We start from the raw sequence: 26312 nt of genomic DNA on the forward strand, positions 1-26312 counted from the left end.
GACTTGAAGTGAAAGCGATGGGTGGCCGTTTCGCCTTTAAGAGAAAGAAACTTAAGAAACTTGAAACCTTGTTTGCGCAACAATCAGTGCAGCTCCCAGCCGCCAAAGTGTCTAGACTAGCACATGATGGTAGTCAGCCAATGGCTCCAACGCTCTCCTCGGGGGCCCCGCGTGCGTGTGCGCGCGTGCGAGAGAGCGAGAGAGAGAGAGAGAGAGAGAGAGAGAGAGAGAGAGAGAGAGAGAGAGAGAGAGGGGGGGGAGGGAAAAGGGGGAGTGAAAAGTAGAGAAACGGGGAAAGAAAGCGAGCTGGCTGCTCGCCTTCCACTTTGGTTGGGCTCAGAGGAGAGAAGGAGGAATGCGCTTGTTGGTCCCGGGGATCGCTGCTCTCCTACGCGTCCGCTCGCATGGATCCATTGTTGGGATTGTAAACAAAAGAAAAGAGAAGCAGTGAGGACGTCTCGGGGGGCGAGTAGGGGGGCGGCGGCGCGAGGATGTCAATGTCGAGCGCGTCGTTTGGGGATTTAATCATTGTTTCTGGGCTCGGCGTGTAACAAACTAACACACACATACGCGCACACACACATTGACAAAAAAGGGCCAAACTCTGCGAGGTTTTTGAGCTTGGGTTTCGGGGGGGGCGGTGGGGGGCTACTTTAATGTCAATGATGGACTCCACGTCTCCTACGGTGTTCCTCGCTGCCTTATAAAGAACCCGGCGAGACTTGCCAATTCCCTTAACGTGTTGCATACTGCTCGGAATGTGGCAGTTTCGGTCGCTAAAGTTCTTGGCGTGCGCGTAGACGCAACCGGTGCGTCGTGCGTCTAATGTTGCCGTTCGGCCAGCAGCGCTCGTCGGTCGGCTGTGCATGCCTCGCACGGCGTTTCGATCGCTTCTTCATGTTGAGTGCGTGTAACGTTGGGACAGCCGTACACGAGTAACCCCCCCCCCCCCTCTCCCCAGCCCCCTCCCCCGCCCCGAATAGATAGCCAAGGCGTCGTATGTTCAGGACGAAACGCTCAGGTCTTGTGCGGCGACTCTGGAGAAGCCGTTTGATTCCAGATAAAGAGGGGGACGATGGAAATGGCCAAACAAACGAGGGGTGCCGGGACGATCTGTTCGCGAACAACCCGCAGAAGATTCCCAAAACGGAGTTCCGACCGGTGACCCCCAGCGGGGACGCGGGGGGTCCCCTGGACAGCGGCGCCCTGGGGTTTGTGGACCAAGATGGGGGCGCGGGGTGCGCGCACGACCAAGGGGGTGCCCGGTCCCTGCGGGACAGCGACTCCAGGACGGTGACGTGCTGCTTATTTCAAGAGCGGGAGCACTCCGAACTCTTGGCTCCAGAGGCGGCCCCGGATAGCAGGGACCCCGGGTCGTGCCACTTGGCCTTCGGGGGCCTCAGCCAGCGGGACGCCGGCTCCCCCGAGACCGGCAAGGAGGCGATGCCGCGCACGTTGCTGCAACACGAGCTCAAGTCGGCCACGCACTCGCTTCTAAAAAAGCTCAAGGAGAAGGCGCTGGATACTTTATTGGAGGCAGTGGAGTCCAAAGGCGGCCTCCCCAGCGACTGCGTCATGGTGTCCCGGACTGAGCTGAGGCTGGGCGGCCATGTGGCGTCCCCGCAGCTGCTTGTGTGTAAACTGTACCGCTGGTCCGACCTCCAGCACCTGGCCCAGCTCAAACCGCTCTGTGAGTGTAAAAGCTATTGGGGCCCGGACAGTCCAACTGTATGCTGCAACCCTTATCACTACAGCCGCCTCTGTGGGCCAGGTAAGAACTCCGCTGACTCACCTGTGCATGCGCAATCATCTATAGCAGTGCTTCTCAATCTTTCTTATACCAAGTAGCTACCACTACAAAAAAAAATACGTTTGTATCATAATTACCAATGTTAAAATACTGTAGCGTAGTAGGCCCACGTGTTCATAAAAAAATTGCTCTTAGTCGCTGAACTCTACTTAACGAATGTGCTCTACTGGATTAAAAAAAAGTAGTTGAAGCCAGTGTAACATCATACACAGTTTGAACAACCCATTTAATTCAGTGATTCTTTCATGTTCCACTAGAGGGAGCTCACAATTAGTATGGAATCACTGATTTGAAGCAGTGTTTCCCCAACTCTTGTTGAGCCAAGGAACATTTTTTACATCTGGGAAAAAAAAAAAAATCTCTTGGCACACCGCCAAACAAAAAGCGCATACACAGCTTAATTGCCATCGAGTAGAATTGTTCCGCCTGTCACGATACGTCGCCGGCATAGATGGATTAACACAGGTACGATATTTGTCGTAAATAAATCATTTCCCGACCGATTAAGTGAAATTCCTTTTCCGCCGGCACACTTGATGATCACACTGGTTGGGAATCGCTCATCTATTTCTGAAATTCACTTAAAACCTGAATAATTTATTATTTCTATGGCAGGCAAGTACAAAATAACTGATCCTAATCTTTCCAGCTACTCTTATTTATTAATATGGCATTTTAGCTAACTTGTATTCACTAACTGAAGAATTTTGGATAATTCTAATTACATCTTTGACCAAATTGAACAATAAGAATCTCACTGGGATGAAATTTTCAAGTGTAAAGTTATTCTGCATTTCCCTTTTTCCGTTGATGTCGTTCATATGTTGTTGTTGTTTTTTTCTCACTTGGAGCTATTTAGTTTTGGCTAATGTGAACGTTCCATGTACTAGAACAACCCTCACGCTGGCCCGTGACATATTGGCCTCACAATGACCGGAGTTCACATTTTCGCCTCATCCGTTCACTAATGTCTGGCACCTGACTTTTGAGTCTCTAAAATGTAAGTAGTTTGGTGGTTAAACAGTGCTTTGTGTGTATTTTTCCTCCCGTTAGTCATATGTCATAAAAAGGGATCCTTGGGCATTTGTGCAGATGTCGTGGGACTCCCTGACTTATTGACCACATTAAACTTCAGGCAGCGGGCAAGCCTGCAATTTGGCTAAACCCCCAACACCGGGCCACTTGACCCCGCTGATGCCATGACAACGCACAATATCATGTGCAAAGATGCAAGTGTCAGTATTTCTGTCTCCTCTCTGGCACGGAAGGTGGATTTTCCATAACATCCATGTTTACAAGCCAGCTGGCTGCATTTGCCTCTTCAAAGGCATGCGTGCAACAATATCAAATTAAATGCAACTCCTACTGTCTGTTGTGCACACAAAAACAAGATTCAGAATCATCTTTATTATTTGCCAAGTACGTCCAAAAAACATTGGGTGGTTTGTATTTGAGTAGATGTCTTTCGATAGACAAAGGTGGGAATGTGTTTCCCATCCCCCGTTGTTGTGATGTTGCGACCCACTAACAAATGGGAGATGGATTTCACATTACACATTTCAGGACACAGGCTGGTAGTAGACATAACTCACAGGCGTTCATGCGTGGCCCGATAGCGATGGTATTTCTTTCATGCTATTCAAGTCCTGAGCTTTGAATCAATATCTTAATCAGTGGCTTGGACATTGTTTGGAAATGGTAAAGTAAGATATGTCAAATTTGAGGATACAAAGAACCAGTAAATTCTTTTAAAATTGAAAAGTCTTTTCAAGAGGAGTTTAAACTGAGGTTCCTTCGACTTGGTTTTATACATCCAATTTAACTGGCAACCTCGATTTTGTTGACTGAGCGTCTGCATCGGATTGAACCAAACACATTCCTTTCATTTGGTCAGGCATTGTACATTTCAAATGAGATCCGTTTCAAGTTGCGCCTTTAAAAGCCCTTTTGTCCTAAGGAGGTCCCCTCATGCTATTTAGGTGGAGGAGTGGTGATAATATAAAGTTTGCATACTACTGGCGCCAGACTGACTCGCTGTGTGACTGAGTTCAGATCCTGGCAATTACTGCCGCCACTCTTAAAGGACCCGCTGCTATTATGCTTTTCTCCTTCCCCTTTTCCCTGCCGGCAAGGTCACAGTGCGCTCGCAGACTTTTCTTTCCTCTTTCCCCTCCTTGTGCAAAGAACTCTCCTTATTTCTCCTCTTTACACAAGATAAAACCATCCTGTCTGACATAAGCAAAGCTTAAAAGCACACATTTACTTTTGATTATTGCAAATGCTTCTTCTAAGTTTATGGTAAACAATGACTTCGTTAGCATATTCGTGCTCTTTGGGTTTTTTAAGCTTAAAGCTTGTGTTGCAATGTTACCTATCATTTCAAATGCATTATTGTTCATTTCATTCCATTACACTTTCCGAACCGCTTATCCTCACTAGGGTCACGGGCGTGCTGGATCCTATCCCAGCTGGCTGACCCTGAACTGGTCGCCAGCCAGTCACAGGGCACATACAAACACACAGCCATTCACACTCACATTCACACCTATGGGCAATTTAGAGTCTTCAGTTAACCTACCACGCATGTTTTCGGGATGTGGAGGAAACCGGAGTACCCGAAGAAAACCCACGCAGCCCTGGGAGAACATGCAAATTCCCCCCAGGCGAGGCCGGATTTGAACACGGGTCCTCAGAACTGTGAGGCACACTGTGCTGTAATGTTCATATAATTGTTTTTTTTTTTTACCGTATTCCTATAATATATATACTTACAAAATAAAACATTAGGTTACTCTAGCACACTCTGCATCAGAAAAAAAGTATTATTGTGGTTGTAGTTTGACGTTTAGAACTACTGTTTCTAATATTTTGGCTACTTTATTGAGCTACTCAAGGGGGAGAAAACAATAGCTGCCGCTCTCAGCATGACGCAGGGCATTTCTACACGACAAGCTTTCTAATGGATTTTATTGGAGTGTGCAGTTACACCTAATTAAGTGGAGTGTGAAATTTTTGTCACATGTGCAAAGAAGTATGTGTAAAATTAAGATTAGAGTTCCTGTTTTTGAAGCAAAGCCACATGCTTATAAATGTACACAAAGGCTCTATTATATACATTACAGATGATGTCAAAACATAAACACATGCAGGGTGTATTTAATATACTGTATATATATTATGTTCTGTTGAACATAATTTAATTTACTATTGCAGAGTCACCCCCGCCTCCATATTCAAGGCTCTCCCCTAATGAAGAACACAAGCCACTGGGTAAGTGACACTATTTATCTCATCTTCACGTTTCTAAATGGATATCTAACATATAACGTTTCATCAACAATGACTTTGTAAAGTTGTTTCAATCACAACTTTAATGGAACTCAAAAGTGCTGGCTCAGTCTCCTGGTCTTTGGAATCTGGTGAAATATCCATCCATCCATTTTTCAAAAAGAGTGGGCTTAATTGTTCTCAGTGGCGTACAAGACGTAGCGGGTGCTGTTTGCTCTATGGGCTGCCGGCCCGGCTAGCACAAGACCAGCTGGGCGTTTGGAAGCACTTGTACGGGGATGTCATCAGTTAAAGCCTGTTAGTGAGCCTGCACTGTTATCTATTATGGGATGAAACTAATAGTCTTTAGTGGATGGGGAACATGATATTGACACTAGCAATGATAAATAGTACCAGAAGAACGCCTGTAGCAACATTGCAGGGAGGCTGATGCACCTAATGAGGAGGCTAATTCCTCCTTTCTTCCCAACAGACCTGTCAGACTCCACATTGTCTTACACTGAAAGGGAGGCAGCCAGCTCACCACACGTCACAGTGGGGGAATTCTCAGGTGGGTGTGCGCCTCCAACTGTCGCCAGTCTCCAAAGAAGTTTATATGTACCGTATGTATGTGTGTGTGTGTATATATATATATGTATATATATATATACTGGGTGATTGAAAAGTAACTAATTTAAGTACTAATTTATTTCTGAACTATAATTCTTACAAGAAATGAACATTAGAAGAAAGTGTATTGCATGGAGTTTTATTTAAAATTCAATATGGGCGCCAGCATATGAATAAATAATATGAATAAAGTGTTTTAAAATATGGAGTTACTTTTCAATCACCCTGTATATATATATATATATATATATGAACGTGTGTGTGTAAATGTGTGTGTGTGTGTTTTATATATATTCCATCCATCCATTTTCTGAGCCGCTTATCCTCACAAGGGTCGCGGGAGTGCTGCAGCCTATCCCAGCTATCATCGGGCAGGAGGCGGGGTACACCCTGAACTGGTTGCAGGGCACACATAAACAAACAACCATTCGCACTCACAGTCACACCTACGGGCAATTTAGAGTATCCAATTAATGCATGTTTTTGGGATGTGGGAGGAAACCGGAGTGCCTGGAGAAAACCCACGCAGGCACGCGGAGAACATGCGAACTCCACACAGGCGGGGCCGGGGATTGTACCCCGGTCCTCAGAACTGCGGGGCAGACACTCTAACCAGTCGTCCACCGTGCCGCCCTATATATATATATATATTATATATATATATATATATATATATATATTTTTTTTTTTTTTTTTTTTTTTTTTGATGGCTTTGTTGTTTTAAATATGTTTGTTAGTTATGGTTGTAGTTTGTCGGTGGTGCAATCTTTTGCAGAGGTATTCATGATTAATTCAGTTGCTTACCCACATGAGACAGACAACATTTTAGAAAGCGTTGCCAGTATTCATCCCCTGAGCTTTCCATATCCATAAAATATAAATTCTAAAATATATATAAAACAATTATATGAATTATTTTGATAGGGATCTTCTTTTGCATGTCGTAGTATTGTATGATTGTACCTAATGTCGTGTGTGTGGGGAGCATAGTTCCGAGTACTTACTGTATCCAATTGTGAAACAGATTTTGGCTTTACAATTTATGGACCATTAGAGAGAAATTGAAATGCACAGGGCACATGTTTGTGTTGAAATATGAAGTACCTTCCACCCGTTTGTTTGTGTAATAAGTGACTTGGCAGAAAAGGCATTATAGTTCTTTTCGCGTACACCTTGACAACAGTACTGTATTTAGCACAGGTGTCGAGCATGTCTGAATGAATGCACAAATCTACCAGGTTTCATATTGGCCTTGTGTTTTATTCCTTCTCATTAAATGTTATTAAGAGCGTGAGCTGCTCAGATAAAGGTTTCATTGTAAGTAGCGGTTCCACAGGGCGTGCGGGCCTCTCCACCCTCTGTTTTCCTTTCAGAAATATTTGAGTGGGATAAAACCGTAATAAGATCTAGGCTCATTCAGAAACACACTCACGCACACATATTTGTGCACATGCGTGTGTGCAGACATACGAGAGTCAATCTTGCGTGGCTGTCGTGGAAGGGAGGGTTCGGGGAAACCACCAAAGGAAGTGAGTAGAAACAGACAGACTGTCCTCTGATTTGAAATCAAACACTCCTTTCTGGTGGCAGGGTGAGCTCACAAACAAACCCATGTCCCCAGCCCTCTTTGTACCAGCGCCACGGACAGCATCACCTGTTTACGTGAGTCGAACCCTCATTTTGAGGTTTTGCTTGGGAGCGCATTTCCTGTTGAAGGCTCAGAATATAGGAGAGTTGAGTAGCTGGTTACCTGGCAGTGAGGTATTCCGTCAGAGAGGCTCCGCTGCTCCCCTGGTAGACGGCTGCCACCACCCAGTGTGGCCCAGTGTGGCGACACTCCCTGAGTCAACAAATGAGGGGCTTGTCAGAGCGTGCACCACAATTCCTGTGAGACTGTGGTGAGCGGGGAGTTTCTAGACATGCAAGGCTTTGGTTTCTTCCTACTGTGTTGCCGCCACACATGGGTGAGAGGCTGACCAGTGGACCAGAAGGTGGTGTTTTTTTCCTTGCTGTGCACTAATTATTGAAGCCACGCTGGCTCCCTGTGGCATTCATTTCAACTACAAGTAGTTTAAGTAACCAAACATGCTCTAAAAATGGCTATGAATCATACCCTTTATTCACTGCATACAGTTTATAAGAAACATTTTGAAAAATTATGCCTTATTCAGTGAAAAATGTCAAAATAAAATTGTCAAAATATCTAATCTTGCGTTTTCAATAAATGTAAATCAATATCCTCGATGTGCCTGTCTATCTGCCTTGGCACCAAATTTGCCTTTCTCCAGCCACCACCTCCACACGCACACAAAATAACATGGAATTTTGTTGTTGTTTTTTCTGTATCCTGCAAACAAACGAATAGATTCAAGCAGAACCTCCCCGGTGAAGGTAATAATGTACAATATCATTAGGAGTCTCAAGGAAGTCTCTATCATTTCGAGATAGCACAGACTTGCCAGGCTTCTGTACTTGTTGGTCAGCAGCCTCCAAAAGTCTTATACACAGCTCTAACTTAGGCTCATCATGCGTATTGTCAAGTCATCGCACATTTAGCATGTCGCTGACCTGGAAATCACACTCCATGTGATCCACCCCGCAGCTCGGCCCTCGAGCGTGCACGGTGTGCGTATGGCAGCCAGACTCCAAGCCCTGACAGTGGAACAAGTAAACACGAGTGGGTGGGGTGTAATGTGTTGAATAATCAAGCCCAGTGTGCGGCCCAAGCCTTACAGAAATGATCAATATGCATTCTTCTGTGTAGCCCAATTGCACAGAAACACATTTGAAATGGTTGCTTTGGTAACACGTCTATGTGAATATTCTCAAAGGATCTGCATCATTTTATGCCCTCTTAGTACAAAAAGTTCATGTAAATTGATAATCTTGTGATGTTTCCGTTCACATCGCTGATATATATACTTCTCTGCTGGAGTTTACGTCGTTAAAAAGCATCACACACCATATAGCTGTTTTCAGCATCTCAGGCTTGACGTCCTATCTTTAGCCGATATGTGCTCGTAGCCAACTGGATCATTCTCAGTGTTTTATTTAAACATGGCTGCGTCACATTGTGGGAGAAAGACAGCCTCCACCAGACATCCTGGGACGTCTGTTTACGTCAGGCCGACTTGGGAGCCTGCGCACACATACGGTAGTATGCTGTGTGTGTTATGTGTGTGTGAGAATGTGCCTTTGCCTGCGCTGCCCTCCCAGTGTGCCCGCACACCTGTTTCCTCAGCGCCTGGGCCTCGTCGTGTGCACATCAGAGAGAAGGCCTTTGAAGCAGGCCTCATTGCTTCCTGTATGACTGTCTGAGGGCCGCTCGCTCCATACGCTATTCACTTTATTCTGACACTCTCATTTAGGGAAAGCTTGATTTCCCCAGCTGGATTTCTCCTGGTGAAAGTCAATTCTCCGGCAAAGCCCTCCAACGTGGAGCGTGACAGTGACAGTGGACTGAACGGACAGGCACCTGCTCCCGCGCATTTATTTATTCATTACCTATGTGCAGTAGTATCATACATACGGTATACGGTGGTGAGCTACGCGCAAGCGTCAGATACGCTGCCGCTTCAGTGAAGTAGATAAAAAAAAAAAAGAGCAATTAACGTACTGCAATGCCTTCGCATGTGGGCAAGGAGAGCCAGAATTGCTGATGCACTTTCTCGTTTACTCCACGGATCCAACGCAAAAATGCAAAAATTAGAACACTCAAAATGAGCTGCTGTTGGCCTCCAACTCATGCCCAAACGCTCTCATGTTGACTGACTCCTGCTCCTGATGTCACTCTCGAGGTCACACCCCTTAAAAGTACACATCCAACATACAAATATCACAGTATGTACAGTAATTACACTTTATAAAACCAGTTTATTTCTTTACTTTTTCTGTTGTTTTTAAACAATAAAGCACTCTTTTCTTCATTCAAAATGTAGCCCAAAAAAAATTTTTTTTGGGGTGCTAAAATCGAATAATTTCAATTGGGAAAACTGATTTCATACACAAGTAAATTGAGTTATGAACTTGGTCACAGAACAAATGAGACTTGTGAGTCAAGATAGTACTATATTAAAGTTTAAAGTTTAGACTTGGTAGCGCATTTAACCGAGTTGTCATGTTATAATAATGCTTCACTCAAAATGTACAGAACTGCCAACATTGTTTTTATTCAATAGCAAACAATATTTATGATCAATGAATGATGCAATCCTTCTAACTGTTGCAGCTTTAGACTGCTGTAATATCGTGGCTCCAGTCTGCCTACATTCTTCCGTCATCACAGGTTATGTGGCCAATCAAGCCATGCAATTTGTCAGCATAACACTGTACACACACACGCACTCACGCTGGTGTGACTGCAGGGGCTTCCTCACATTTATAGTGGTCACATGAGCAGGAGGACATACAAAGTGACCCGAGTCACTGTCCTTTTTCCCTTCTTTTTTTCCTTTTCCATGTACATAGTGTACATAGAGTGCCCTCTTCCCTGTAATGCACGCTTACTAGAGGGCATCGGTAGTCAAAAGATCCCACACAGTTATCATTCCCCATTCGACACAATATGCCAGCCTGTCTCTGGAGCAAAGGCACTTTTGTCAAGGCCGCTCATGTATTGACTGAATCTGCCAGGCAGAAGACACTTAATAGGAATAGGCTTCGTGTTTGATTGATCAGGGAAATTGGAGTGCGCAGGTCCTCGGACCACTCATAGCTTTTGTTTCATATACATTACATATTTGATTTTGAAGGCATTTTTAAACGTTACACATTCGCATACTTTGCATACTCATGCGAGCGACAAAGCAAAGAAATTGCATGATAAATGGCAAGAAGAGCGTGGCCATCTATGTCTGGCAAGCATGGGGCCTTCCCCTCTGTGTAAATGCATGGAATTGTTGTAAATGGACAGTATGTGATGAGTCTCTTGATTTAAGCTTGACCCAACCCAACCATGGAGGCATGTGATTCTACTTCTACTTAAATATCTTGTGCACACTTAATGTTGATTTTTTTTTTTTTTTTTTTTTTTTGTGAACTGTGGGCCTGTGATGCCCTTTCAGACTCTTTTGTAATTAAGGCCTGTATAAACAAATGAACGGCAATAAATCCAATGTTGGATACAATTAATTTATAGTTTTAATGGCAAACCAAGGCCTGCTTCTGGCACACAAGGCATGTACTGTAGCTGCCGGACTCTTAAATTGTCACGTAGCAACAACTGGATTAGCGTCTTGTACTTTGGGCTCATCTCCCCCAGCAGCTTGGCACGTATCCTCAGGTTTCCACCGCAGACCCGAGTCTTTCCCAGCGCCTTCCCAGTGCCTGGCCGCCCACACTCCCTCAGGAACACCGATGCTCCAGGATACGGGATGTGGAAATAATGTGACTGGAGTGCTTCCACCCTGCCTCCTGAAATCAGGTTTTGCGGATTGTTTATTTGAGGGGAAGGAGTCCTCAGACAAACATCCTGTTTTAAAAAAGCGGCCTGGGTTTTGTAGCAGTGCGGGGAGGTGGACTGCCCCTCTGACAGCGGGGGGAGTCTGAGGAATGTTGGAGAGGAGCGATATGTTGGGGGGTCTTGTAAGGGCTCTCGTCACCCAGTTTGTCACGTCCAGCTTGGTGGAGGGTTGTGGCTGTACATCCTGAGGGGTCTTGTGCTCTATTCTCTGTGTATTGGTGTAAAGCTCTTACCCACAATCCCTGTCTCAAGTATCTGTTCCTGTCCTGGGAGGCTGGCTTCCGTTTCCTCTTACGTAACATACTGTACAAACACACACACACAGACACAGAAATGAGCCATTGATAAGAGAGCGATAAGCACATTTTTCATTTTCCCTTTCTCAGCATTGTTAGACTGCGATCAGAAATCCACTTTCAACTTATCCTCTTGGGGGCCGTGATGCTGAATGTCCTCAAGAGTCCACAGCAGCGGTGCATTAACATGCCCTGTTGTTGTATATGCAAGGGTGTGTGCATGTTTGTAATTGTTTGATTGTTTGTGATTTGATTGCCGTCTTGTTTCCACTCAGGCAAAAAAAAAAAAGGAAAAAAAAAGCAGTCATCTGGCCATTAGATGTTTCCATCTTTTTGCCTTCAGTTTAAGAAAGGTAGATATAAGGCAAAGTAAACATTGAACTATATTTAAAACCTTTTATGATCTTTCAGAGTTTAGGAGTCCATAACTCCTCATGGGACCATTTAATACACTAATCTCTGATCTAACTTGTCCTTCTCCGGCGGGGTGTGTTGGCAAGATGGCGATAGACATGGCTACCCAATAATTAGTGTAGCGTCATAGCGCCGTGACTTACAATGAGTTGAATTCAACAAAGAAGAGGATAGCATGTCATCATGTGTCTGCTTATTACAAGACGAGCTTTGTTTGGCACACATTTTGTGCTCTTCCCTTCCCCGTTGTCTTAGTGAAGTTCTGGTTCTTTTTTTTTTTTACAAATAAGCTGTCTGCTTTAGTTCAAGCTTCACCCTGTATGTAATAGACCACCTATGAGGTTGGTACTGCAAAGGAAGGATGCTAAAATTGGGTACAGTGCTATTGACCATGTACATTGCTGTCTTAGTCCATTTGCTGTCTTAGGCCACAAATAGCCTTGTTGTTTTAATGTTCTTTTTCACAGCAGTCATTTTGACGTAGTAAACCGTAAATAGGAGGGACATATACAGTTAGCAATAGTATGCAAAAATACACATTTACACTAATGTTTGTGGATGGGTGGTGCGTATATGCTAATGAATAAGCCATTATATTTTGGTGATGCTCTGGATTATCCTGTGGCTACAGACCACATTTATTTTCATAGTTCGAGTCACATTGGCATTAGTAGCATACATGCAAATCAGTCGCCTTTTGGCGAAATTCGCCGTTTTGAACTCAAAATAGGCCATTTACGTGAATCGCATAGATCCGATGAGTTTTTCCAGGAGTTGATGAGAACAGAAAAAAACACTTCCACCGCTTCCGCTGTTAAGAAGTAATGATGCTTTTACTCCGTTACAATAATCGAAATGTCGCTCGCTACTTTTATTTATCAATTATTGCTTATTTATCAACTATTGCATGCGTGAGACTACGACTTTGACTTCCGCATCTGGCGCTGTTTGCTCCAATTCAGTTTAAGCGCTAGTGACGCTAGTTACTCACTATTTACTCAGTACCTGATTTTTTCGGAGCACTACTTTTACTTTTACTTGAGTCACATTATTGTCAAGTAACAGTTCTCTTACTTGGCTACTCTACCCACCTCTGGAGCGGACATCCTCTATTGTTGCTCTTACGTTTAAGCAACATTTTTGCTCATCAGATCAGCCCGTGTCGTATTTGTTGCACTGGTCTTTTGTATTTTCACGTTGAGGTGCTGCGGGTCGTGGCCCTGGTTGTGGTCCCAGCGGAACCGCGGAGCACACGTAACATCGGCGACAAGAGTTGATTCACTAATACATTTTGTATTAATTAGGAAACGCGTGCCTGCAATTATCCAATTAGTTTAGAGATGGTAAGGTTAAATGTATTAAGCAACGGAGCGATGTTAATGATTATGTCACAACACAAAATGAACTAACTTCAAATTCAGAAATGGCCAATAAAAACAGAACAAATATTGCACTTAATATTTTCCAAGAGGATGCATTTGGGATTAGCCTTTGAAATTGGCAATAGTGAAAAATGAAGTGAAACAGACAATGATTGTCAATTCTTTTCCAGAATGAGTGCTTAGAGGAGGATGCTATTCATGTGGCACAGCTTGAAGCAGGCATCAGCTGCAGGTGGAGATGAGCCTGGCTCAAGTTGGAGGCCAAAACAAAAAAGGAAAAAAAATGAGGCAAATTTAATTTTAATCTTAAATTTGCCTGCTAACTAAAAAAACGTTGGACAGAATACAACTAAGGCACACTGTTGTCCCGTTTGTTAACAGCCTTGGCAAAGATTTATGCTAAATTGAGGCACGTTGCAGTTATATATGATAATTATATAATTAAAACAACAAATTTGTTTGCGGCTTTTATTCCTGTACAGGCAAAAAAAACAACAACAAAAAAAAGTGCTACACTGTGCCGAACTGTGCTGCTTGGTTGGGGCAAGGTCTGGGCCTCTTGACTTAGTAATATAATGTTGCGCGTGCACACAGCGTGGATGCAGTGCTAATCTAAAGCAGTCCTCAATGTAGCCTAAAACCTTTTACATGCCACAAGAAACAAGCATGCGGGCTCAGTATTTATCTGTCTTTTGGCCAGCCAGTGTGGTGCCAGTGCTGTCGGGCGTTTGACTAACTTCTGAAGGGCTCACAGATAAAGATTAATCACAAACCTCATGCATGACTCGCTGTCTAATCTCCCGGCACCATGCTTGTCATTCAAGATAACAGTGCACTGTGTTCAACCAGAATAAGGTGTGTGTGCATTGTAGAGGTAACTGTGTGCTAAGAAGGCTAAGACTTCTGCTTCATTTTTTAGCCTTGCAAGTGACCTAATCTTGCGGAGGGATGCCGCTGCCATCTTCACTGGCTTCACACCGCAGCACAGCACCAATAGCTCCATTCATTCAGCTCAGGGCATGGGGTTACAGCAACAAATAAGGAGCGTGCAATGCCATTAAAAATGTATGGAATGTCCAACTGTTAGTTTAGTGTTTTAGTGTGCCTCCTCTCAAGGCTGAAAGGGGGAACAATGCTCCCTTTTTAGCAGCCACTGTAAATGTGCTTGCCTGGCAAAGACGAGTGGTGGAGGTGCCAGTTGCGGAGGCTGTTTTTATTTTCTGACCATTTTACCCACAATTATAAATCCAGACACTGGCCTTGGCCGGCTATGATATAGGCCCGTGGTCTGATTGCTGGCTAAAATAGACCCGAGATTTTTTTCCCTTCCTCCCCAGAGGAGCATCGACAGTTGCACCCGAATCTATAGCCGTCAGTATTTTTAAAACTCAGAATAGCCGGTGCATTCTTTGAGCACCCACAATGCTGTGAGCGGATTAACTGCAGAGGCCCATGTCAGTCGACATCTCCAAACAAGCCTTTTGCAGCAAGAGGGTAAGGACAGAAGCTCATTGTGGACAGAGAGGAACAATAAAGTGCTTCATATTCTCTGGCTGTTCACATGTAACTGGAGAAACATGATTTTTCTCTCCTTCATTATCTTAAACTTGATCTGCTGGGCATAGATGTCTCACACTGCTATGTCAGAACATGCGACCGAGAGTAGACATAGACATCATTTTTGAAAAGAGATACATTCTTTGATGCTCTAGTAAGACACTGTATTTTTAATGACGTAGAAGTGTTTTTGACCTGGTTGTGCACATACAGCAAAGTATTCAGACACCGGACTGTTGAAAAAAGGGAGTTAGTCCTTCCTTTGCAGTTTCCATTCTACTAGGAAAATGTATGTTGGAGTATGTCTGGGAGTTTCATCCAAATGAGCTCACAGTCTCCATTCTAGTTCATCTCGAAAATGTTGGATAGGGTTGAAGTTGGGGGCTTTAGTCAGTTCTTCAACTCCAAACCCCTCCAGGCATGCCTTTATGGGCCCTAAGTTCTGCCCTTGTAACAGAAAAGGGTCTTCCCCAAACGGTTCCTACAAAGTTGTATGCATGTTGCCTTAAATATGTTAAGAACTAGCAGGTTTTTAATGCAATGATTGTCTCATTACTTGAGTCTATATTGTGTATATGTGCACTCAGACTCATAACTCAAGAAGAAGAAGAAGAAGAATCACCTTTTATTGTCATGAACATGCATGCATGCATGCACACAAAATTTGTTCTCTGCATTTTACCCATCACAGTGAACACATACACATGTTAGTGGCACACACTGGAGCTGGGGGCAGCTGAAGCGCCCGGGGAGCATTTCGGGGTATCAGTGTCTTACTCAAGGACACCACAGCCGTGGGTCCGGGGGACGTTGGCAGATGGTCCGGTCGGGGTCTTGAACCTAGGTCCCCCACGGTGGCAGGCGATGATCAACGGACAAACAATACTGAATGATGAAATTCACTGGAAGTCATGCTCACATGTAGATTCCCTTTGACTTTGTCCTTGCCCTTGGGTTGTAGAAAAAACTATTCAGGTTTAAAATGTTTATTTGACATAAATTTTCTCTCATGTGCCTTTCTTAAAGCCTTGGCTGTGTGGGTTCAGTACGTGCAGTCAGGGTGTCGCATTTCAGGGTACGGTTTAGATTAGAGGTCTGGCTGTAACTTCCCCCTCTTCCCTTCTATGTGACTGCCAGCACATAATTTTCTTAATGAAATCCTGCCATTGCTTTTAGCTTCAAGACTTTCTGCAGATGTTGACAGGGAAGGGCCGTGCCAGTGATTGGAAATGTTCACTGCCGCATTTTTTATTGATTTCTTTCTTGTTGTGAATGGACTGAATGTAGAGGGGTGGGGTGGGGGTGTTGTTGTCTGTTTGGGGAGCTGGTGTCTGGATGTTCACGTTGGAGCCGTGTGTGTTACAGCCCGGCAAGCGTTGTGATTGAAACATAAACTCTGGTGCCACATTATCCTGACAGAACACATTCTCCTCGCGCAGTCTGATCCACTGGGCCCGATCAATAGGAAACCCTGGTTTGAACTACAACTCTGTCCATCATAGTTGCTGGAAACCAAATACCTGCCTTTCCCCTTAAATTAGTCCCACTAATAACACTCGGAATAATAGAGCTCCTTGTTATTGTTCATTTAACACCGAGTCTTTAGGACAGTTTTTTTTTTAATCTTAAAATGATAAAGAGTGTCACTTTGGATGTTCGTTTACATAGCAACAGCGGAGTTGCCGTTATCGTTTCCATCTAACCACTGCAAACTGAGAATGTGAGCATGATTGTGAAGTGTTAAGTGTATTCATGAGTTTGTTACAATCAAAACAACGGTGGTTGTGAAAAGATGTTAGTACGTTTATGCTTATAACACTTCTCATGATCTGTGTGTTCGACTGAATTGCATTATGTATCGTTGCTGTAGGGTAGAAATCTTGCAAGTCCAAACATGGTCAATTTCATATTTTTGGTCAGATTGGGCCCATTGGTCAGGCCCCATGTGACTTGTTTTTTTTATTTTTGTATTATTATTATTATTATTATTTTTACAAATTATTAACCAGTTTAAAGTGCTGAAAATACAGTAGCTTGAGAGGAAATCTACTAACTCTGTTGGACACTTCAACCATCTGAGAAGTGTCATATAATTCCACCTCTTCAGGAGCCTTGCAGCATTATGTCGCTTTAAGATTTCAAGTCTGTATATTTTTTGTAAGACAAAAACGAGTGAAAATAGCTATAATGCTTAGCTTTTTCGCCGTTTACCTCTGTACTATTTTCATGTGGAAAACTGGCTGCCCCTAACTGAGTAGAGCTAAGCCCGTGCTGTGCGGTAGAAAATCCACCCATCCATCCAAACTCCACACAGGACGGCCGGAGCTAAGATTTAAACCCCCAACCTCGGAACTGAGGCAGATATGCTAAGCACTACTCAACCGTGCTGCTAAGTGGAAAATCTGCATTTGCAAAATGTTTTGAAAACTCAAAAAAAAAAAAAAAAAGCATCACTTTTACGAGATAGTTCTGTTAGATTTTTAACATACTCTTAAAGGGAAAAAAAAAGTGGACCTCCTTGCTGCACCCCGCCCCCCACGTCCTAACCAGAGTAGGAAGTTTGGAGCCACAGGGAGGAGGAGGGGGAGTTCAGGAATGTGCAGGGTCCTCTTTACTCAAAGGCTCCCAGCCTACTTGGCTGAAATCTGCCTCACACACTCGCAAACAAATACTAGCACGCGCGCACACACACACACGTAGGTTGTACGAGGAGGTCAAAGAGCACAGCCACACAGCAGGATGTTCACTGAGTGTTTTGCTTTCGGTGCTCGGCTGCCTGCCCTCTTGGACGTCTTCGGGCCTCGGAGGCGGCCTGGAGATGTAACCTTCAACGAACGCCCCCCCACCCCCGGAGTTCTGGCAGAGCTTTGAAAGGCACTGAAGGACTCTACTACACGATTCACTTGAGCACCACATCTTTTGACATCTTGAGCACTTTGCAAAGCTTTAGAGGAAACTAGATGGAAATGAGTAGCACATTTCCATCCTTTCTTCTTCCTAACCCACACTGCTCCTCCGTGTTAGTCCCTTTCCTCCTTCCTAGCCTTTCTGTAATTTATTGATTTGATTGATGGATTGTGTTAGCTATCTGCTTTATCAAGGGTGCAGCACTTTTCCTCCCAGGAGGACTCGTCCCAGAACGGAGGGAAAGTGAAGAGGAAGTGGATGACAATGTAAAGTATTCCCATTGTGATGAACCAGGCTGGATTTGCTGGATTTGGTTTCTCACTTTTGCCTTGGCTGTGTTTTGTGGGAGCGTATATCTCTCTTTCTCATTCCTCCTTTCTTCCTCCCCCTTTCTGCCAAGAACACCAGACCTCAGGGAGAAGAAAAAAAAATCCATAGACATATAAAAGCAGCTTCAGTTGGCGTGTCTAACTGATAAAGCTGACTTTGATGGCAGAGATAGCCCAGACGCCAGCCGAAATGTTGCCTGCTCAGGGTTATAGTCTGCCAGTGGGAGCCATTGTGCACTGACTTAAAGGCCTACTCCAAACATGAGGGGGAGGCTGATGCTTAAGTTGTTGTTTTAGGTAGAAAAGGGTAAAGTATGTATAGGAGAGGTGTTAAGGAATGAACAAGAAAATGTTACAACCACAATGCAAAGACCATAAACTAAAGTCCTCCTGCACTCTTTTCTCTCACCCCAGCCCCCCTCCAGCCTATCAGTTCATTGAGAGAGACTAATAGCCGGAGGGGAATCTAATCCTTGGCACAGGATGAGAGGCTGCTGCCCCCCACTCCTCCCTTTTCTGCCTGCCGCCCCCTTCCCCTCCATGGGGCTGCTCAGAGCTGGACTGGAAACAGTGTTTTTGTTTTTTTTTCCTCCCCTTCTCTGCAAACTTGCGGAGGAATGAGTTCATGTGTGCGATCCACTCCGGTTTAGCAGAAATGAGGTGTAATGGAGGTGGCCGAGTGAGCACGGAGGGGAAGTCGTTGTTTGGCTGCCTGTCCCTGACGCTTGGCCTCATGTTCATCTCGTGGAGGCTTTGGAGTTTTAACATGGACTTGTTTACTGGCGCTGTGGCGCAATGCAGGCAGGGAATGGGACAAGCGTATTTCCGGGTCACAGATATACACTATGGCTAGATACAATTCCAAAACACATGCCTCCTGTGCTTATGTGGCGGCCATGTTGAATGTGGGGCATTGACGTGGCGGCCATATGATGATGGTTCTATCTATTGCGTAGAGCACCTATTAGTCCGTTCTATTGAGGTTCCACTGTACTGTATATGTGAAGGACGTTAAGGCTTACAGCAGGTTTAACGTTTTACATCGTGTTCCTCATTCATATTATTCATCAGGTCAGAATGTATGTTCTCGTGTTTGTCATACCAGTACATGCATGACAATGTCATACATTTAATAGTTTGGTTGCATCTACCCCTTCTTGAGCAGTCACCTTATCGTGGTGGAGGGGTTTGTGTGTCCCAATGATCCTAGGACCTAAGTTGTCTGGGGCTTTATTCACCCATGGCAAACAGGTCCTAGGTGAGGGACCAGACAAACCACGGCTCAAAGACCACTTATGATGACGACAAAAATTTTTTTACTCAGGTTTCCCTTGCCTGGATGCGGGTCACCAGGGCCCCCCTCTGGAGCCAGGCCTGTAGGTAGGGCTCGAAGGCGAGCGCCTGGTGGCCGGGCCTGCACCCATGGGGCCCGGCCGGGCTCAACCCGAAAGGGTAACGTGGGTACCCCTTCCCATGGGCTCACCACCTGTGGGAGGGGCCATAGGGGTCGGGTGCAGTGCGAGCTCGGGCAGTGGCCGAAGGTGGGGACCTTGGCGATCTGATCCCCAGCTACAGAAGCTGGCTCTAGGGATTTGGAATGTCACCTCTCTGGCAGGGAAGGAGCCCAAGCTGGTGTGTGAGGTCGAGAAGTTCCGACTAGATATGGTCGGACTTGCCTCCGCTTGGGCGAGAGGAGCCAGATGAAGTGGCTGGGACACGCTGCAGAGACTACATCATTCGGCTGGCCTGGGAACGCCTTGGGATGCCCCCGGAAGAGCTGGATGAAGTGGCTGGGGAGAGGGAAGTCTGGGCGTCCCTCCTAAAGCTACTGCCCCCGCGACCCGACCTTGGTTAAGCGGTAGAAAATGGATGGATGGATGGTTGCATCTAGACGGGCAATGCAAGGATACAGAAAATTTCTCCAAGGTGTTTCATTGAGTTGGAGATCAAACTCAGCACACTTGCAATTTCTCGCCCATCGTCAGCTGGGACAAACTACAGCTCACCAGTGATCCTCGTGAAGCCATGTAGAGAATGGATGGTACTCGCCACACCTAATGCTCACGTGTGAAACAATTTCATTTGTCCATGACCTGTTGTTTTAGCCCCTGTCTGATGAAACGAGGCCTCAGCACTTGATTTGACTGACTGCTCAATACTGCCAAGCTCAAGAGATGATTGCATTTTGGAAACAGTAGTTTGAAAGCGATGGAATTTACACAACACTGCAAAAACTAAAATCCATCCAATATTGAATATCTCAAATCAAGGCAAATTATGCTTGTTCTTTGTCTGCCAAGATGTGTCTTGTTACCTGGCAGTTTTTGTGTAAGAGCATTTCTCTTGCTTCAAGCATTTTTTTTACTTAAAAAATCTTAATAAGGTATTATAACTTGTTGTTGAGCTTTTACTAATGGTTTGAATAAGTTTAGCTTAAATCAGAAATACCATAGCGTATAAATGTAGTATAAGGTAGGTAGTATAAATAGTTTACACTCGTTCTACTTGTTTTGTAAACTCTTGGCCATGTCAATTGTTTCTGTTGTATAGTCAGATAATTTTGCTTAAATCAAGTAATATATTCCTAATTTTATTACTTTTCTTTCTTGTTTTTTCATGCCCAGTTTTTGCAGTAAATGATGCGTGTTTGAGTGTCAGTGAATTAGATATAGGCTGAAAGTGATTTAGAGTCATTAAAGCATAATACTGTATTATTTATTTTTTTGTATTCGGAAAAATACTACTGAATTCTTTAAAAATTGTTTGCAGATATAAAGCAATCGCAATGAGCGCACAGCAATAGCAATGAGGCTCGCTATGTAACGATTTGCTGCTCATTACCTCCTTTGCGTGTTGAGCACGTTGGAAGAGGAAGTGTCCAGGCCATGTTGTGGCTGGGTGCGTGGACTCTAAGAGTGACGCTAAGAGGAGAGGCTTTTGAGAATAAAATAACAATAATAACATGTGCTACTATTCTAATGGGTAAACGGAGCTGTTAAAGGGCGACAGGGTTAAATGGATGCAGAGCACCAGTAATTGCTCCCATCCTGCCACGACTCCACCCTGAGCAGACCCTCTCAAAGGCCAACATGGATTCAAAGAGTTGGGCGCCTCTGCTGTGGTCAGAGGGGAGGAAGACACACGCCCTCCCCTAATTCCCTGCCTCGTGTCTTATTTGAACAGCCCGCCTATGCCTTTCCTCACTCTCTCACGATTACATTTGTGACCAGTGAAATAAAGGCTTTACCATCATGTCTTTGTTTGTTAGCAGGACCGACCCTGCAATTGGCAGATTTTATATTTTTTTACAGTGAATCTCTGCTTCTTACATAGATTTTGAGGGAGGGAAATGTCAACATGTTGGAATTCAGACAAGTTTTGTGGAGTATTGGATGGAGCCAAAGCCGGTCCCTGAGCCCACTAGCGGCTAATAGCTACTAGCCACTCGTAGGAAGCCAATTCGCAGTGGAGCCGTCCAATTCGGTTCACTGTGTGTTCCGCGCATTGGTCACCGCAGCAGAGACACTATAGCCCAAATAACCTAGATCACTTCAGAGAAGATGCGTTTTTCAGGTTGTAGGCATAGTTTGAAGGCTAACTGCATGATGTAATGGTACAAGCTATTCTTACTAAGTACCTTGCAATTGTGCCAAATAGCCACTGATGCAAAGACAGTGCTCGATACTTGTATAGGAAGGGCCGATTCATGCTAGAAAGTATAAACCCCAACCTGTGTACATCATTGGGCTCGTTTTTAGCTCCGCCCCAAAAATCTGAACAACTGAGAAGATGAAAAACTGTCCGGGCAATGGCTTAAGTAACATTTTATCATTAATAACAGTAGTCTTCTGTAATGAAAACGTGAAATGCGTCCCCATGTTTCCCTTTTTAGCAATTTTGTAAGAGTAAAAAAAAAAAAAAAAGTAAAACACAGTGATACAAGTGGACAAAAGTATTGGAAAAGGCTGTAAATATTGAATATGACATGACTTTACATAAATTCTGGTGTTTAATTGTCTCTTCCTACCTAAGACCCCTTGTTAAGACTGCTCCTCCTTCCAAGGAATACTTTTCCTAAAACATTAGGTCAAATTCCGAGTCGTACGACATCAGAGGTTCAACTGCAAAAGGACAATTCTGTTAAGTCCAGCTCATAAGACATGCTTAGGTGAAGAAGGCGTGCGGTTGCCCTGGTGATTTTCCAAGCATCCATCTGCTTGCTGATAGTCGTGCTCATTCAAAGAGATCCTAATGAGTCCTCCTCTCAAAGCTCTCACCTCAGTGCCCCCCTTTCATAGCCAAAACACACAAGTTGAGGACAAAAACACAAACACGTCTGGTTTGCAGACACGTGCGCAAAAGCACACGTAGACGCTTGACACAACAGAGAAACAGGAAAAGGCCTGGCTCGCCGTGCCTTCATTGTCTTCCCTCTGGCTTAACATTAGCTACATTTCTAACCTTTGTCCTGCTCGTTCCTCTTCCTGGTCCGTGCGACCTCACTTAGCCGCCTCGGTTATAGGCTACGTGAGAAAAGTAGATAGTGCCGACCAAATTGTTTTTGCGTTCCACCCAAAGAGAAGGACGCATTAGCCATTTGGCCTTTATGTGTGCACACTTTCAAAGTTTACCTTGATGTGTGGGCTCCATTTGATTTGAGACAATAGAGGGGCCGTAAACAAGTTGGGTCTGACTTCTTTGTAGAGGCGGCTTGCAGTAAACGCTGAGCTCGGAGTGGAGGAGTCGCAGCGTGGAATTCACTAATGGCACATGCATGTTGGGGCCCTAGAGGGGGGGGGCATTTCAGCCACCAGTGTGTGCGCAAACACACAGAGAGCCTGTCTGCATCCCCCGACTCCCACCCAGTCAATCTGGGCCTACCCCTGCACTGCACAGAAAAAGCCTTGAGCCAGCAGGCACAGTTGTGTCTGCACACGTCTGTCTTTTTGATAAACTTTCCGACAAACTTCATTAACGCGTCACTCGGACGGGAGACGTCTTCGGCTCCTCCGCCTTAAAGGCATCTGTTAATGTGACGGGCGGGCATTACGCCCCGAGTGCATACAGGTTGAAAGGAATGGGGCCACAGGCCTTGGGCTTTAAATCTTCTGTGCCAATAGACTCTGTGAAGCAAAATAATGGCATCACTCTGTGTGTGAGTTAATGGGAGCTGATAGCATGAAGGCCGGGGGGTCAGCGGGTCACAGGCTTGTGCTAAGTTGTCAGGGAGCTGAATGCCGTCCCTGGGCCCACAGCAGGGGGAATAGTTTTGTGGTGGGGGAAGGGGAACCCCTGCCACCCCCTCTTCTTTTACTTCTGTGGAATGTGAAGAAGATGTGTGCAGAGGAGGAAGACGGGGTCATATTTTTTAAGCGTAAAGGTACAAAAAAACATTTATTGTGCACATATTTCATTAGGCATGCAAACGGGCAGCATGTGTGTGTGCGCGCATGTGTGTGTGTGTGTGTGTGTGTGTGTGTGTGGATAGACGTCCACCGAGGGAGCACTAAGTCACTAAGGGCTGTTGCTGAAAAGAGTTCACAGACAGCAGCCATGAAAAGTGAATTAGCAAGTGGATTTACTGGTCATTGGGAGATGCCAAATTCATTCCTCTGTGACAAGGGAGCGTTTGGAGCTTCATCCAATGAGTGGAAACAGTGAGTGTGTACAGAGCAGAGTTTCAATCGTGACAGTAACCTCTTGAGGCGCTGGTGGGAACTGCAGGCATTCCCTCCGATTGACCTCGATACACCCTCAGGATATGTATAGTCCCGTGTGTACGTGTGTGTGTGTGTTGGAAGAACGGTGCAGGCAGCGATATTTATACAAGGCTTCGATTTCAATACAGTGGCTCCTTCAGTATTTATAGCGTAGCCATCTGCTCCCAACAATAAAATGCAGATCCCTCCAAACGTAAGCCTTCCTTTTTACTAGCCGTGTTTGCTTGTGTTGATGTTTTGACTCCAGACCGTCTCCTTGCGTGTGTCTTGCAGATGCCAGCATGTCACCTGACGCCCCCAAGCAGAGCCACTGGTGCAACGTGGCGTACTGGGAGCACCGCACGCGCGTGGGCCGCCTCTACACAGTGTACGAGCACTCCGTCAGCATCTTTTACGATCTACCTCAGGGCACGGGTTTCTGCCTGGGCCAGCTCAACCAGGAGCACCGCAGCAGCACGGTGCAGCGCACGCGCACCAAAATCGGCTACGGCATCCTGCTCAGCAAAGAGCCGGACGGCGTGTGGGCGTACAACCGCAGCGAGCACCCCATCTTCGTCAACTCGCCCACGCTGGACGTGCCCAACGGCAGGAGCTTGGTGGTGCGCAAGGTGATGCCGGGCTTCTCCATCAAGGTGTTCGACTACGAGCGCTCGTGCCTGCTGCGGTACGCCGGCGAGGCCGACCTCCTGGACGGACCCTACGACCCCAACAGCGTGCGCATCAGCTTTGCCAAGGGCTGGGGGCCCTGCTACTCCAGACAGTTCATCACCTCCTGCCCCTGCTGGCTGGAGATCCTCCTGAACAACCACAGATAATACGGACGGACGGACTGACGGACCCCACCCACCATCCCAAATATCATCTACCTAGATTTAATATAAAGTTTTATATATTATATGAAATATATATTATACTTGTAAATACGGAGTCCTTTTTACAATGTCATTATTTATGTATGGTGCAATGTGTATATGGACAAGAGGAAAAAAATGGAAACTGCACTTTGGGTTATCTATATTATATATAAATATATATAAAGATCAAGAACATTTCAATGAGAAATTATACAGCAAAATTAGGACTGAGCCTGGATTTGGTGTATAGTTTTTATATACTATTAATATCCAGACAAAAAGCTAACCATTCACACATTGATAATAAAGTATTCGCATAATAAGTGGCTCTGTTTTTGTCTCTTCCATCTGTGCTTTTGTTTTTCTTCGACATTTGGGATCTTTCTAAAAGAGAGCCAGCAGCACAGGTGGTTAGTGGTTATTAAGTCTGCTTGAGAGTTCTAAGGTTCAATGTTCGAACACAGTTCTGGTTCTACATGAAATAATCACTGCCTATAAAGGTCAGTTGTATTTAACTTTTTGAATTTGAACATTTGAATTTAATCCTAAAGAGCTGTTTGTTTAGAAAATGTATTTAGGTACAATTTTTTATTGAACTTCTATGTGCATCCATCCATTTTCTGAGCCGCTTCTCCTCACTTGGGTCGCGGGCTGCTGGAGCCTATCCCAGCCATCTTCGGGCGAGAGGCGGGGTAAACCCTGATCTGGTCGCCAGCCAATCGCAGGGCAAATGGAAACAAACAACCATTCACACTCATATTCACACCTACGGGCAATTTAGAGTCTGCAATCAACCTACAACGCATGTTTTTGGGATGTGGGAGGAAACCGGAGTACACTGAGAAAACCCATGCAGGCACGGGGAGAACATGCAGACAACACACAGGCGGGGCCGGGATTTGAACCTCAGTCCTCAGAGCTATGACGCAGATGTCCTAACCAGTCGTCCACCGTGCCGGCCTTTTATGTGCAGTAAAGTTTAATTCAATCATTTTACGGCAGCTTTTTTCCCTATGTTTAAGCGCAGTGTTAAGGTTCAAAGTGTGCATAGGATTACAGTGGCTTATAATAATATGAAATACACTTAGTAGGAATAAAAAAATCTGTCTAATTTTTTTTATGAAAACAGGCCTACTATGCTACTCTATTTTAAAGTTCATCATTATGGTGGTAATTGGAGAGCTATGTATTTATTTAGGTGGTACTTTGGTGAAAAAAAGTTTGAGAACCACTGGTATGGAAAATGAATGGATGGGAAAGAGCAAGAAGGATTCATGGCTAAAACCATAGTCAAATCTATACATAATTCAAATAATGCTACTTATTTATATCTTTGGTTTTGCAGACACGCCTTAGTAGCTTATGTCAAAAGTCTGCCTTTACAAAGTTAAAGCTCAATTTTGATTGACACTGTCACGGAGGTGCTGTATTCATTTAGCAATATGTTGGAGTATATATGGCCACATCATTACGTGGTGTTTTTTTTAAATATGTTGTATGGCTCGTCTAGCCTAATAAGGCCACCCAAATCCACCTTTGTAGTACACTTCATTATTGTGATTTGCAGTGGTGTGGAACTGTAGGTACCGCATCAGATATTGTCATGTTTTTTGTTTTTTTTTAATATTTGATGTCATAGGCTACATGAAAGTAACAAAATATTGTACGCTGGTGGTTGTACGTGT

General features: G+C 44.8%; 1 protein-coding gene across 2 annotated transcripts; it reads left to right on the forward strand.

Annotated features, from left to right (window-relative positions):
* Positions 1–274: 274 nt before the first annotated feature.
* Positions 275–24950, forward strand: smad6b (SMAD family member 6b). 2 transcript variants are annotated; one of them, XM_061774536.1, is made up of 4 exons: positions 277–1771; positions 5024–5080; positions 5571–5648; positions 24047–24950. In XM_061774536.1, the coding sequence occupies exons 1-4, from the start codon at positions 1000–1002 to the stop codon at positions 24586–24588; spliced, it is 1449 nt and encodes a 482-aa protein (XP_061630520.1). In that variant the 5' UTR covers positions 277–999; the 3' UTR covers positions 24589–24950. The 2 variants fall into 2 exon arrangements, with proteins under 2 accessions (XP_061630521.1, XP_061630520.1); XM_061774537.1 differs by lacking the exon at positions 5571–5648 and having other exon boundaries at positions 275–1771.
* The last annotated feature ends 1362 nt before the right edge of the window (positions 24951–26312 follow it).

This window comes from Phyllopteryx taeniolatus, chromosome 5 (genome assembly GCF_024500385.1).
Source record: "Phyllopteryx taeniolatus isolate TA_2022b chromosome 5, UOR_Ptae_1.2, whole genome shotgun sequence".
Taxonomy (NCBI): Eukaryota; Metazoa; Chordata; class Actinopteri; order Syngnathiformes; family Syngnathidae; genus Phyllopteryx; species Phyllopteryx taeniolatus.

Coding starts and splice junctions, on each gene's coding strand:
- smad6b (XM_061774536.1), top strand. CDS start 1,000: ATGTTCAGGACGAAACGCTCAGGTCTTGTGCGGCGACTCTGGAGAAGC. Junction 5,081..5,570: donor TGAAGAACACAAGCCACTGG/GTAAGTGACACT, acceptor TCTTCCCAACAG/ACCTGTCAGACTCCACATTG. Junction 5,649..24,046: donor CACAGTGGGGGAATTCTCAG/GTGGGTGTGCGC, acceptor TGTGTCTTGCAG/ATGCCAGCATGTCACCTGAC.